Raw genomic sequence first — 15,667 nt, 5'->3', positions numbered from 1 at the left:
ATGGAGTATTTTAGGCACTGCATACACAACATTTGTATGACATGCTTTAAAAAAAATGCAAGAAATTGTCAGCTGGAAGCAGCCAAGCAGCCTTTTTAACTCATAGGCGTGGTTTAGCTTGTTTTGTGATAGATTCCTGTAAAGATTTTATCATTGGGATTTCATTTTGCCAAAATAAGTGTTTGACAGCAAGAAAATACGCATTGAAAGAAATGGCCTTAAAGTATTTGTCTGTTCAGGACCTGGCATTTCGTCATAGGTAATATTTTTATCTCTTAACTTTCTCACTTGCCACAGCATGTGTGCTCATTTTTCATGCCCAGCTGGCATAACTGTCTTGTTAACACAGTTCTGCTACCAGGGTAGATATTTAATTTTTTGCTAGCATAGTACTGCACATAACTATTTTTAATTTTTGCCTAATCCCATAATCTCAGTTATTAAACACGTGAAGCCCTGATTCAGGCTGATTTTATAACTTTTTCTTAATTTGTGGTTTCTTTAAAAATGTCTTAATTTTTTTTTAAACTTTAAAGCACAGGGATTAGCATCATAGAATTTTCCCACCTACGTTGTAACTTTCTCTGGTTAGCAAAACGGAAGAATGACCTATGCAAGAGGAAGAAAAGGAAAATAGTGTTAAAAAAATTAACTTTCCCTGCCTTGCCAAGTTTCATTGAATCTGTGAAGCATTGCAATATTTACTGTATTTTCAATTGTACGGAACTTGAAGATGCTGTTTTAATATAGCAACATTGGAATTAACATTTTTGATACAGTTTTTCCAATGTTTTGACCTTGGCCTTTCTTACGTGTAAAAGGCATACCTTTCTGTAAACAGTTGTTCTGACCGTTGCAGGTGCCTGGGTGATGGGGCAGTTCATTTACCACTAAACTCAGATGTGTGCACAAACTGTAAAATTAGTTTGCATACATTTTGGATGCATGTGGTCCTCCTCCCTTTACAGGCCAACCTGTTGTTATTCAGAGTAGAAATATTTTAAAACCACAGGCTGGCCACTGTGGCCACTGCAGCCAGGGTAAATATGTACTAAGATGCCCACCCCCTGCAGTTGCTCCTAGTATCCATCTTCTGAGGTTGGTTTTGAGGAGAGTGGATAAAGCAGTTTTCAGGGGAGCTGGGCTTTTAGGAGCCATTCTCTAAATGTGCTGTAGCAGCAGCACAAATGGGTAAAGTATTCCTTTGCTATTGTCCATCTATGTAGCCAGCTGCAACATGACCCTTGGCTTTAGGCTTCAAGGAAATACCTAATCTTCTGCTACCAGTGTTGTTTGGGTTTTTTTTGTCTTGCATTGTTTCAGGGTTGTTGTAGAGAAGTCCGTTCCATTCTTGTAGTAAACGATCAGGCACTGTTAATTCAGTATTGAAGCATTTTCTTTTTTTCGTTGGATATTCCTTTTTAAAACAGTTTTCTTAAAAGCTAGTCTTGATTATCTGCTGCATCTCCAACTTTAGTGAAAGACTGAGTTTAATTTCCCTCTCCCCCTTTCTTGCATATAAATAAATGTATCATTCCATTTGTTCATAAACACTGTCAGCTGTGGATAGAGTTACAGCCTTTTATTTTTTTTTGGACATTTGCAGTTTGCATAAATCCTGTAGACTGTTTTGAGTCTTCTCTTGGTCTGAGCAATATCACTTGCTATTCCTGTATATTATGGACAAACGCATATTACTGATTTTGGGGGTTGTTTTGCTAGGTAGCATTCAAGTTTTATCTGATACCTGCAGCAACTCTGGCTGTAGAAATGTGTGAATCAGCACAACCCTACTGAAATCAGGCAACCTCCACTGATTTACGTCAGTCATGTAGGACTTCTGTGCCTACCGTATTATCTTGCATGCCACACGCCCCAGAGTCCTGGCCTACAGCTGGCTTTTTCATGATGGTGGTTGCCAGCTTTTCTCAAGGACAGCAGGGGGAGAGACAGAGTCTAGGCTGAACCCTTTCACATCTGCTTTCGAATTGGCAGCAGTTTGTGGCTGCCCGTTTAGCTCCTCAGCCAAAAAACCTCTGCTAACTTGCAAGTGGCTGGTGAAAAGGTTAAGACTGGACCCCCCTTGCTGCTTGCTGCCCCTAAGAGAAGCTGGTGGTCATCTCGAAAGCACAGTGTCTCCATGTTTCTGGTCTACTGGAGAAAAATCAGCCTCCCACTTAAGATGGCCCTCTGTTTTGGAGGGATGACTTTTGGGGAAAGCATGCGTGTGATATGTAAGTAAATACGGTATGTCAGTGATTGATAGCAAACACTGTTGTGATGTTGTAATAGCGTAAGAGCTATCAGTGGTCTTGGCCCAACTAATTACAAAAACATAGGCAAAGAGGGAGAAGAGAAGCACATTTTCTATTAACGTGGCAAGATAAAATGGAAACACCACTGAAAGCCAAAAAATATAAATGTTAGCCATTCCCCTTTTGACCTGTGTCACTGTAGGAAATTTGACTGTTCTCCATCTGTTTCTTTCACTCAGTTTTCTTTTGCATCTCTCTTTTGCAATCCTTTTTATACACACATATAGACTGAGTTCTACCTTTCATTTACCCTTTTGTCATTGTTTCCATTTCACTGTCCCTATGTTTCATTCCTGTATCTTTCTTGTTTAGACCAAGTGGAGGATCCAGCTGGCAGTAGCAGCCATTTAGGACCCTTCAGGAACCTGATGGTAAGTGCACATGTGTACTTATACTCAGGCTTCCACCAGGTTCTGTTCTGTGTTTTTTCTTCCATGGGCTTTTGTTGGCTCCTGAACCATTTAATTGCAAGAATATTAAGGGACAAAAATCATTGGCTAATCACTTGGTATCCGTCTTTTTGAGTGTTGCAGATATTGCTTTTGCTTGGAAATGTAGTGGGTAAAGCATGGCAGTCTTCAGGTTTGTCTCGTTTGAGCATGAAGAGTCTGATTTTACCTTTAGAAAAGAATTACGAACCAGAAAGAGATGGCAGGATGAGGCTAACTTCTGCATCGGAGGAAAACTTGGGAGAGCGGTTGATTATCTTTTATTCCTCTTCAGAAATTGATCTCACAAATCTAAAATTATATGTGCATGCAAATCATCTTGCTGGCTATTCTGAGCAAGGGCAAGTTAAGTACTAGGTGAATCTTCACATCCAGTGTATTTAAGTTTAAAGGTCGCAAACTTGAAAAACTTCCAACTGTATCAACTAGGCTTTTTTTTTTTTTTAAGCAGGAGGCTGTCAACAGGGAACTTACAAATTACCTTCTTTCCACCCTGAAACTAAGAGGACTTTTAGTACATCACAAGCAGTTCAGTGACATAGAGTAACTGATGATGAAGTAGCTAAAATTCATTTATGAAGCCTGCTCTCCTCTTGATTTCCCAATTCAGAATCATAGTTTTGGGATTGCATTTTTCTTTTTTTCTTCTGTAAAGGGACAGTTTTGTGAAGTTTATATTATTTTAACATATAATAAAAGTAAGGGCAAACTCCTTGCGACTGTTTTCCACATAATTTTACCTAACAGCTTAATTACCAAAATACACGTCTGTGCTTCCATTTCAGAGTTCTTACGACAGGCTGGCAGTAGGCTGAAATGTAGCCCTCTAAGTTTAAAAGTGTCCACCCAGTAATTTGTCTCACTCAAATAGCCTGTAGTAAGATGCAAGCCAAGGAAAATGCGGTCTGAAGCCACTGATGCATGTGATACAGAGGTGAGGACCTGAGAGACTCCTGGTCTTAAGAGCACTTTTTGTTATCATAGAATATCTCTGTTGGGGGCCAGAACACTTGGTCTCTCCATCTGTAAATCAAGAGATCACTTTTCCTCCTCACTCCAAACCTGACCTGATCTGGAGTGAGAGAGGGAGCTGTAGCATTCTGCTGGTGTTTTCAGGGAGCTGTTATTAGACCTCAAACCCAAAGTTGTTTCAGAGACTTCGAGGCTTTATCCAAAGGTTGTATAAAAATTGGAACACGTGAGGATGTACAAATAAGGTGATTTTTTTTTTTAACACTATTGTGCTGAGTGTTTGGGCCTTTCTAAATATACTGTAATTTGACATTTTCTTTAATGTGTGTGCTAGAGCTACAGGAGCATCAGCTACGCTGCTGTCAACTTCTAACAGGAATCACAGGTGGCTTAGCACAGATGGCTGACAGTATCCAGCTTTGAGTCCTTTAGTCTGCAGTTCTAACACAACAGCAAAGGTTGTGAGAAGTATGAACTGATGTAATATTGAATTGTCAAGGCTGGCAGGCAGAGATGTGCTTAAACTCATTTCAGTCAGTCTGTGAACATTGGAGAGCACACTGAAACATTTTTCCAGCCCCGCTTTCCCAGATTTTGGTGGCTCCTCTCATGCTTATAGGACCAGGGAAATTTCCATAGAAACAAAATATTACAGTTTGGGGTAATGTAATGAAACATGACAAGTTTAGAGAGGGAGTATTGCATATATTAGTGAGCAGCCCATACGTGCTAAACCTGTGCCTGGTTTCAGTTGCATAGGTCATTTCTTGATGTGATAAAAGACTAGTAAAACAAGAGTGACTCAAAAAAATCTGAAGCACACTAAGAAAGCTTTGGAGAACAAATTAAACTTGAATCCATATTTTCTCCATCCTCCTTGAAAAAACGAATTGGTATTTTGGGATCCAAATAAAAATAGTAATTATTCTTTTGTGATGGAAAGGTGACTTTGAGTGATCTGACCCATAGGAAGTATAGCAGCATCCTTTGACAGTTACAGAAACAACAAATTTCTTAAAGTTTGTTCAGAAGTAACAAAACATTAGCAGAAGTACAAAATACATTAAGGAGTAAAGGAACAACTTCAGATAACATACAGACCGTGTCATGCCAGGTAAGTCCACTGTTTAAGTATCAGAGTATGTCTCTCAATTCTGTGTTTCACTGGCCCGAGGAAGGTCAGCGTGTTAAGTTATTTTTTTGTCTGAGAGGCTAGCAGAGAAGTGGCGGCATCATTCCAATGGCTGGGTGTATAGATGCTTGAAGGGAACAATGTAATATAGAAGTGTGAGACTGTCAAGGATTTATACTGAATGAAGACGTAAGGAAAACATGTGTCCACCCTACACTGCAAGTATCCCTACCGTTTTGATTATTTTGTGCATGGCAAGAGTCTGTGTTTGCAAACAAGGAGAAAAAATTGGAGTGCATACCACAGAGCCATTTCATGTATGCTGTATCGGGCTTAAATGACTAAGAATTTGGGTGATGCCATATTTGGGTTTTCCTTTCATTCAGCAGGATTCTTGCTTTCTTTTGCATTTTTCTTCTCGGAGAAGTTCTCTGGGTTTTTTTGCTGCCACGTATGGGCTATTTTTTTGAGCAGTAAATTATTCGTCTCGTCATCTAGAGTGACAGTGTTCAGGTCTTCACTTGTCTCGATAGGTCTTACTTTAGAAATAAGGTTTTGTTTTGGGGTTTTTTTTCCCCTTCCTGTCTTGTTAGGTTTGTCATATTTATCAGAGTGCTGCTCAGGTTTTATGCAATATGGATAAATAGTTTATTCTGTTTTGGTGTTTCTTTGGCATTTTTTGGCATTGTGTCATCATTGCATTTATTCCTGCTTATGTTAAGCATCTACTATGTCTGCAACAGACTAAGTCTGTAATTCTGCTAACCATCACCTATTTCCTTCCTTACCTGATTTTTGCTTCTGCAGATTTTGTCACTCTTTATGCAAGTTTTATTCTATATTTTTTCTGTAGTTCATCAAAATCATACGGAGGGGTTTTTTTTCTTTGTAACACCTATGCAGTTTTTGCTTTTGATATCTTTCCTACACCTACAAATTCATTAATTTAAAAAATCTACATAGAAGCATGCAGGATGCAGAATGAGAGACCTGCTGATCCTCACTTGAGTGCCCCCAGATTGATGTAAAGCATTAATATTTGAGGCAATTTTATATTCCTTGTATGGTAGTGATATCTAGGTATCCCAGTGAAAGTGTCATGTCACTGGATCTAAGTGAGTTACTTATGTAAACTCAATTACTTCTGTCCTCTGAGTTTGTGTTGTCAAAGAAAAAGTTATTTTAATCTTCTGTTACTGGAAAGCTCATTGTAACATTGCTTTTCATTTAATTTTCATCTAGACCCTCACTTACTGCTTTATCAATTTACAGTAATTGACAGGGTGTCAAATTAAGCTGGATATGTTATTTTTCACCTTTTTCTCTTTCTTCATTCTGTGCTTTGCCCTTTAGTGTTTTTTTGGATATGCTTTATTCATTATCTGAATGTTAGTTTTAGTTTTTTGATTTTTTTTTTTAAATCAATTATGTGCCATTCTCTGAGGCTGGGAACACGCACTCACTCTCTCGCACACTTTTCTGAGCAGCAATACACTTTTTTTTCCTCTTTTTTCAGGGAAAAAAAAAGCCCAGGAGGGTAAAAACAAAGGAAAGAGGGCAACAGATACAAAGCAGAACAAGACTGATTTAGATTTTACTTCCAGAGATATGAAGGACTCTAAAGAGGGTAAGAGATTTCAAGCATCTAACTTCCTTATTTGTGTTAATTATATTTTAAAGGAATTCATTGCATTTATTATCTGTTAAGAAGAGAAGTAGTTTTACACTGTTTGCACAACTATTTAAAAGTGGTAGGTAGCTTATTTAATCCAGTTTGTTTTCAGAAGAATTTATTGCAAGTTTGCAACCTTCTCTTGCAGTGCTGAACATCTAGTTTAATATGGAAGTTAAACAAAATCCAGTACCCTCCAATATAGGTCCTCCTCTATAAAATCCTAGAAACAGGACAACAATGCAACTCATGGAATCCTGGTAGATTAATTGCACTGTGTAGCAGCTGCCTGCCCTGTAAAATGTAATGTAATGCAAACAGAATAAAATGGCCACAAACACCAAGGATGATTTATCTAAATGGCGACCTGCAAAGATTATTTAAAAATTGGTTTTATGCTCTTTTTCACTTTCTGATGCATCTAAAATACCTAAAGGTTTGTATGATTTTTTTTTTCTACTTGTGGTTTGTTGAGGTTTTTGTTTGGTTTTGTTTTTGTTTTTTAGTTTAAAAATATCAGGAATGTAAAGATTGTCTTCCCTAGCACTGGTGGAACGGGGGGTGGGGGTATAAGTGAAGGTGGTGAAGGGCAGCAACTATTAACTTTCATTGAGGTTCCTTTCATCCAATTTCCCCTTGTCACTCACCAAAATAAAAATAATAATAATAATCTGTGCATCTGACAAGCTCCTGCAGGAAGTGGCAAAAGGGGAATTTTTTTATGGATAGCGTGTTAACACGCTGCTTGTCAGCAGCCAGTTGTTCTGTGGATGATACTTGCATCTGGAAGCAGGTAGATGAAACGCGCATGCACATGTGCTGTTGGAGACGCTTTACATTAGCAAGAGGAGTCTGTGATGTTTGATTCAAAAGTCTGTTTTACATCTAATTGGGAACCAGAAGTTAGGACAATTGGTTTAATGAGAAAAGCATTACACTGTGTTTTTAAAAGCAAAAACCCAGACTGGGGCTTTATATCTTTCAAGGTCAAACAAAAATCAAAATAGCTTTGGGTAAAAATGTTTGAAAAATAACCTTTCAAAGTAATTTTGCTGACTATTTAATGTTGGTGTAAACTGTGCTGAGGTCTGAAGAGCAAAACTTCTGCTTATTGTTTTGCTTCCCTTCATTAAAAAGCAATAAGAAAAGTTAATTGAATTTAATCCAAGACTTTTGAACAGAACAGAACATACAGCATTTCAAAATGAAATTAAACCAAAAGCAAGTAGTGTGTTTCTTGGAATAGGTGTGGCGTCACAGGGTTTCATAGTTCCTCAGTGTATTTGAATGAAAGGAGCCCCCCTATGTTTGGCCAAGTAAAAGTCCAGAAAAAGCAACGGAATGCGGTTTTGTTCTAGACTACATCGTAAGAATAGAATGAGTAATGTTCCAGGGAATTTGCATGTTAAATAACTTGTGTGAGGGGAAAGGATAGAAGAAAGGAACGAAACATTGTGAATTAGTAAACTAACTAATGTTTTTTCTCTGCCGACTTTGTTAGGCCATAAAGAGGAAGATGAAAAGCCTTCTGTTTCTGCTGTGCTTTCACTGGAACAAACAGCTGTGATTCAGGAGATGGTAAATCAAGATGCACTTCCAAAACTGGTGATCCCCAGTCTTACAAGTGAGCAACAAATAATGTCTGAAGAGAAATCAGAAGTTATTACATCAGACGATTTGGAGGAGGAGGAGGAAGAGGAGGACGACGAAGATGAAGAGGAGATGGAAGATCCCAGTATGCCCATCGAAAGTGGTGGAAAAGAGTCTCTCCTGTGTGAAGAAAAGTTGGACTCTCCAGAAGAACAAAGAAGTATGTCAGAAGAATCTCCCGAAAGCTCTCCAAAAAAAACGCCTGTTGTGAAAATTCCTAAAGTAAGAGGCGAATCCAATGGTGACCTCCAGGAAACTTTCATGTTTCCCTGTCAGCATTGTGAGAGGAAATTTACAACAAAGCAAGGACTTGAACGTCACATGCATATCCACATATCTACTGTCCATCATGCTTTCAAATGCCGATATTGTGGGAAAGCCTTTGGTACTCAGATTAACCGGCGAAGGCATGAGCGGCGTCATGAGGCAGGGCCAAAAAGGAAACCATTTTTAACATTAGCTTCCTCGCAGCAGTCAGATAATATTGCTGATAACCAAATAGTTGTAGATGACGGTCTTAAAGATGAACTAAATGTTTCTAATCTTGCACAAGACTCTGCAATCTTGGATCCTGAGAAGGTCTCCCAAGAAATGTCAAATTGTGCTTTTGTGGAAGAGAACAAGGAACCCAAAGAATTGCATCCTTGCAAATATTGTAAAAAGGTTTTTGGAACTCACACCAACATGCGTAGGCACCAGCGTAGGGTTCATGAACGTCATCTTATTCCCAAAGGTGTCAGGAGAAAAGGATGCTTTATTGAAGAACCACAACTTCAAACAGAACAGGCCCAGCCAGCCCAGAATGTGTATATAGCAAATACAGAGTTAGAAGAAGAAGGTGAAGCAGATGATGTATACATAATGGATATTTCCAGCAATATTTCTGAAAATTTAAACTACTATATTGATGGTAAAATTCAGTCCAATAGTAGCACTAGCAATTGTGATGTGATTGAGATGGAATCCAACTCTGCAGAGTTGTATGGATTAAATTGTTTAATTACTCCAGTCACAGTGGAAATTTCTCAAAATGTAAAGGTTACGCAGATGCATATGAATGATCTTCCCAAGGAGCCCTCAAGCAGTGGAAGCAATGAATCAAAGAAGAGAAGAACAGCTAGTCCTCCTCTTATACCAAAAATAAAAACAGAAGTAGATCCAGAACCTGTAACGCCATCAGGTTCATTAAACCTTCCTCTTAGCATTTCAACAGCTGAGAGTTTACCTTTTCACAAAGAAAAAAGTGTGTATTTGTCATCTAAATTAAAACAACTGCTTCAGACACAGGATGGTAATAAGATAACTCCATCAACTGAAATCCCTAAATTAGGACCTGCTGCGTCGTCACCCATTTTGCCTCCAGTTTCTAGTAGGTTTAAGAGAAGAACCAGCTCTCCTCCTAGTTCTCCGCAGCACAGTCCAGCCCTTCGGGACTTTGGCAAACTGGGTGATGGGAAACCTGTGTGGAATGATACCGTTCTAGGTTCAAAGATGCCAAAGTTAGAAAGCCACAGCAACTCGCCTGCGTGGAGCTTGACTGGAAGGGAGGAAAAAGAAACCATGAGCCCTCTTTGCTTTGAAGACTACAAGATATCTAAGGAATGGGCGGGCCCTCCTACCTTTGGTAACGTGTGCAACCAGCAGCCGTTAGATTTGTCCAGTGGTGTAAAGCAACGGTCTGATGTCAAAAGTAAGAACCAGGTTCCTTGGGAATCTGTATTAGATTTAAGTGTGCATAAGAAACCTTGCAGTGACACTGAAATTAGAGACTATAAAGAAAATAATCTGGTACAGCCAGCGTGTAGTAGTATTAAGAAGAAACCGACCACATGCATGTTAGAAAAAGTTCTACTGAATGAGTATAACGGGATGGATGCAGCTGCAGAGAGCACACCAGATTTGAATAGGACCCTCAGTCCATGTAAATCAGCAGAACTCCAACCAGAGCCTGACCCTGAGCTTAGTCTGTCTGCGCCTTCTGTTGAGGCTCATTCACTTAGTTCCTGTACTTCACCTTTGCCTCAGATGTCGTCTGCATCATCCTCGTGCCAGCTGCCCCCTCTCCTAACTCCAACAAATCCTCCTTCCCCACCACCTTGTCCCCCTGTTTTAACAGTTGCCACATCACCCCCTCCACTCCTTCCCACTGTTTCTTTACCCCTTTCAGATGCCTGTGCCAGTGTCACTCACACTCCTTGCCCATCACCACTTTCAAATGCTACAACACAGTCCCCACTTCCAGTCCTTTCACCCACAGTATCCCCCTCTCCATCCCCTGCACCTTCTGTTGATCCTCTCACTTCTGCTGTTTCACCCGGCCCTCCGACACTCTCCTCGTCCTCTCCCTCCTCCTCTCCCTCCTCTTCTTCCTCTTCCTCCTCGTCCTCTTCTTCCTCCTCCTCCTCGTCCTCCTCCTCCTCGTCCTCTTCCTCTTCCTCCTCCTCTTCTTCCTCTTCCTCCTCTTCGCACTCCTCCTCCTCCTCGCCTTCCTCCTCTTTTTCTTCCTCCTCATCCTCTTCATCTCCTTCCCCTCCTCCTCTCTCAGTAGTTTCTTCTGTTGTTTCCCCTGCTGATAATCTAGAAAACCCCCTGCCCATCATAGCTTTTAAGCAAGAAGAAATGGAAAGTGAACATGAGAAACCAAGAGAAGATCCACAGACTTCAAGTGAAGCAGGTGTAGTTCAAGAAACATTCAATAAAAGCTTTGTGTGCAATGTTTGTGATTCACCCTTTCTTTCTATTAAAGACCTAACTAAGCATTTATCTGTTCATGCTGAAGAATGGCCCTTCAAATGTGAATTCTGTGTACAGCTCTTTAGAGAGAAAATGGACTTGTCAGAGCATCGCTTTTTGCTTCATGGGGTAGGAAATATCTTTGTTTGCTCAGTATGTAAAAAGGAATTTGCTTTTTTATGCAATTTGCAACAGCATCAACGAGATCTCCATCCGGATAAAGAATGCACACATCATGAATTTGAAAGTGGCACCCTTAGACCCCAGAATTTTACAGATCCTACTAAAGCAAATATTGAACATATGCAAAGTCTACCAGAAGATTCCTTAGAACTCTCTAAAGAGGAGGAGGATGAAGACCTAAATGACTCCTCTGAAGAGCTTTATACAACCATAAAAATAATGGCTTCTGGAGTAAAGGCAAAAGACCCAGATGTCCGTATGGGCCTCAATCAACACTATCCGAGTTTTAAGCCGCCTCCATTTCAGTATCACCACCGAAATCCTATGGGTATTGGTGCCACTGCTACAAATTTCACAACCCACAATATTCCACAGACTTTCACTACTGCCATTCGTTGTACAAAATGTGGGAAAAGTGTTGATAACATGCCTGAATTACACAAACACATCTTGGCATGTGCCTCTGCCAGTGATAAAAAGAGATATACACCCAAAAAAAATCCAGTACCACTGAAACAGACTGTTCAGCCTAAAAATGGTGTGGTAGTTATAGCTGGCACTGGGAAGAATGCTTTCAGGCGAATGGGACAACCTAAGAGACTTAATTTCAACGTTGAGATTAGCAAAATGTCCTCTAATAAACTAAAATTAAGTGCATTGAAGAAGAAAAATCAGCTTGTCCAGAAAGCAATCTTGCAGAAAAAGAAATCTGCACAACAGAAGGCCGACTTGAAAAATAGTGCCTCTGAGTCGGACTCTCACATCTGCCCATACTGTAATAGAGAGTTCACTTACATTGGAAGTTTGAACAAACACGCATCCTATAGTTGCCCCAAAAAACCCGTCTCCCCATCCTCGAAAAAAAGCTCATCAAAAAAAGCTGGAAGTTCCTCATCACTTGCAAGCAGTGATAAAGGCAGCAACCAGCGTAGGCGAACAGCAGACGCCGAAATCAAAATGCAGAGTATGCAGGCTCATTTGGGAAAAACGAGAGCACGAACCTCGGGGCCCACGCAGATTCAGTTGCCCTCTGCATCTTTCAAATCCAAGCAAAATGTAAAATTCATACCTCCGCTTAGATCAAAAAAGCCAAATTCATCTTCTTCATTAAGGAACTCCAGCCCCATGAGAGTGTCCAAAATGACTCATGCTGAAGGGAAAAAACCGAAAGCGGTAGCTAAGAACAGTTCTGGAATCTCGAGCAAAGCGTCTCGGAAGTTGCATGTAAGAATACAGAGGAATAAAGCCGTTTTGCCAAATAAGTCTGCTGTGGCAAGCAAGAAGAAGGCAGACAGGTTCAGTGTAAAATATAGGGAGAGGATTGGAGGACCTGTCACGCGGAGCTTACAGCAGGCAGCTAATGCAGACACAATAGAAAGCAAGAGAGATGAAAGCAGTGCAAAACAAGAACTAAAAGACTTCAGGTAAGCTCTTCACTCAGTTTGACTAAAAGAGGAACATGTTTTATACCCGGGGTTCTGTCCAGCTCTTTTTCAAGTTTGTCTCAAATTTTAAATTAAAGAAGGTTCAGCTTTGCAAAACTTGCAGCATGGTTAGTAGTTCAGTCAGGCTGAGTGTGTTGTACATGCTTTATGCATTTGTTCACGTCGTGCCATGAACGTCATCCGAAGAAAGAGGTTGAACTGCAAACTTAAATGGAAATCCTGGGGGGGTGGGGGGTGGAAACCAGTCAGTGTGAAGGCTAATTAACTTAAAACAAAGTTTGTATGTCATTTGAGATAGGACCTTGCTTTAACATCCCTTGTGCAATTATACATGAAACATTCTAGATTAGGTATGTATGTCAGGGTTCTTTCTCATCCATTGGCCTAATAGTGTGGATGATCTCTGCAAGTATTCTGTGCCTAGTGTGCAGGGTAATGCAGATGGTTTAATAAATGAATGCATAGCAAGTATGTAATTATTGGCCAAACTACGTTAACTAGTTCTCTTGGGCTCTGCATAGACGTAACATTTGGAGCGCTCCAAGCAGTGGACAGGTGTTCATAGTGCTTCAAAAACGATCCTCAGAAAATGAGAAACATCTCTGAAGCGCTCTAAAAAGTGTGACAGGGGTTTGCCAGGTCCTCCAACATCCCATCGTACTCCCTTCTGCTTTCCTCCGCACCTCTTGGGATACCTATCGTACTGGAGGACTGTGTGTCCTCATCCTTTAATGCCAGTCAGTCCCTGGAGTGCTCTGCCTCAAAGCTGCTGAGTTTCCATATTTAACTTGAGTTTATCCAAAAGCTTATGCAGAGAGAGAGAGCGTTTATCTTCAACCAAAAATTCTCATTGCATTTATATGGCCAAAGAGCTTTCTCTTAAATTTGATTTAGTAGTGGTTTGTTGTTTTTTGTCAGGGTGGGAAGGAGCTGGGGGTTGGGTTTTTTGTTTGTTTTTTTAGGGATTATGCAGAGTAAAAGTCACTTCAGGTTTAATAAGCTATGTAACCTTTCTGGAACCATTCATTGTGTTCTCCTGTATACCTTTCTGCAAGCAAACAGTTTGAGAAAATGACAGTAAAGCATTTAAACAGGGAACAGTTAAAAACAAAAGGATTTTTTCAAAGAATTGAGAGAGATTGAAAGTGTCATATATTTTGATTAGGGATAACATGGTCAACTTGAGCTTATCAAATAATATGTGTGAATGCTCCCCTTTGTCAAAAATCTTTTACACTATCTTAAATGGAAATTTGAGGCTTGGAATTAAGGTGATATACTAGTTTAATTTTGAGCAAACCTGCTTTCTTGATCACCAGAAGAGTTTGAAGCATACTTCAGTATTTTGGAAGTTGGAATCCCATTAAAAGTTGTCCTGTTGACTCGTGAATCACTAATATATCTTTGCAAAAGTTAACAAGGATTTCCAATAGCTAAGTTGCTTTCTCTGGGTATTTCAAAACTCAGATGTGATGGACAAATAAGCTACTGAGTCTTATTTCTTTTCTATCCAAATAAACTATTCCAAGACTTAGTGGTAGCAGAGTTGCTTTTTTTTTTTTTTTTTTTTTTTTCCTGCTTACAGTACAGTGCTTGTGATTTAAATACCTTCCAATGCAGTTTTAAGGAAATATTTTGTTTCAAAAAAGAAGTTTCAGCACGGGCCTGTGGGTTATAAGGGAAGTAGACAGCAGTTCTTTTGAACCATAAAAGAATAACAAGGATATACACATACACAAGAAAGAAAGAAATGGAAGCAAGAAAAGGTTTGAATTTTCAGACAAATAATATATTCAAGGTCTTCAAAGAACAAGAGAAATCAACCAGCCCAAATTATCCTAGTACTTTAATGTCTCTATTACTTGCCTCTAAATTAGTTGCTTTCTTATAGTGCTGTCTGTAACAGACTGTTTTTACTAGCCAAAGTTTTTTCATGAGACAGTATAGTGGAGATTAGAGGAATTTGGACCTAGAGGCACACATCTTTGCATCAAGATGAACAATTTAAGCTGCAGTGCAAAGTGATCCTCTGTAAATGACTGTAAATACTTAAGGTGTTTCATGTTTCTGCAGGGAACAAGGAGTTAGTTACTGAAGGAGAGCTTTGACATAGTCTCAAATAGGGTATGTTCCCCATCATTGACGGTGTATAGGGGGTGCACGTGCACCCCCTGGAAGCCCCAGTCGCCAAACCAGAAGTGCATTTACGGTTTCACCACTGGCTTGGTGATGGGCCACTGTGGAGCCCCCCAACCCTACCCCCTGTCGACGATCTGGTGCCCCCCCAGACTTGGAAAGTACCAATCGCCCATGTTCCCCATTGCAGCATATGTTCTGGGCTAGTCTTATGAATGGTTTTGCTAAAAAGGGACGTTTGGTATCTTGTGGGAGTATTTCTTCTGAATTCCTGATGACAGATTTTGCATATTCACTAGGTCTGTGCGAAGCAGCTAGTGTTCGATTTGGATTTGGCTGATTTGCGGGGGCAGTGGTTTGGTTCGGTGACTCAGGTCACTGTCCCAATTTGATTCAGCCGAATCAGCCAGGCCAGGCCCATCCCCTGCCCCTCGCAGCCCGCGATGGCTGCCCCAGCTCCTGGCACGTGTAAAAATAAATAAATAAAAAGCCCCAGATGGTGCTGCCGGGCAGGGAGTGATCCTTGCTGCCCATCACTGCGTCATGCTGGAAGGGGGGCTCTGCACGAGCCCTCTGACCCCCTGCCCCCTCACTCTCCCAGCTCCCCCACAGGTGCCCTGCACGGGCCAGCTCTGGCCCTTTAAGAAAAAAACGAACTGACCCCCCACCCCCAAACTCACGGCTCCTGCCAGCAGGGGGTGATCCCCACTGCTCTGTGCCACGTGGGGGGCTCTGCACGAGCCCCCAAGGCCACTCCAGGTGTGGTGAGTCCTGGGGCTTTTTTGGGCTTTTTTACTTAAAGGGCCAGAACTGGCCCAGCTGAGGCACCTGGGGAGGGAGTGGGGGGGCTCATGGCAGAGCCCCCCATGCAGTGGGGATTGCCCCCCCACCCAGCAGCACCCGGTGAGCACCAGGACTTTTCTTTAAAGTACCGAGCTGAGGCAGGCGGGGCCAGCCATAGGGGGGCTCGGGAATGGGGA

The 15,667-nt window shown here is 40.9% G+C and overlaps 1 protein-coding gene across 1 annotated transcript in view; it reads left to right on the top strand.

Annotated features, from left to right (window-relative positions):
- The window catches only part of PRDM2 (PR/SET domain 2), an 81,833-nt gene extending 67,748 nt beyond the window's left edge, over window positions 1-14,085 (top strand). The window contains exons 7-9 of the mRNA XM_019541540.1: window positions 6,385-6,495; window positions 8,042-10,529; window positions 10,659-14,085. Of these exons, the coding sequence (XP_019397085.1) occupies window positions 6,385-6,495; window positions 8,042-10,529; window positions 10,659-12,534 (4,475 nt within the window). The 3' untranslated portion in view covers window positions 12,535-14,085. The remainder of the gene's footprint in view (window positions 1-6,384; window positions 6,496-8,041; window positions 10,530-10,658) is intronic.
- The last annotated feature ends 1,582 nt before the right edge of the window (window positions 14,086-15,667 follow it).

Source organism: Crocodylus porosus, unplaced genomic scaffold (genome assembly GCF_001723895.1).
Source record: "Crocodylus porosus isolate Cpor-Errol unplaced genomic scaffold, CroPor_comp1, whole genome shotgun sequence".
NCBI classification, from domain to species: Eukaryota; Metazoa; Chordata; order Crocodylia; family Crocodylidae; genus Crocodylus; species Crocodylus porosus.
The sequence above is the reverse complement of the archived record's forward strand: the minus strand, read 5'-3'. Positions and strand labels throughout refer to the sequence as shown.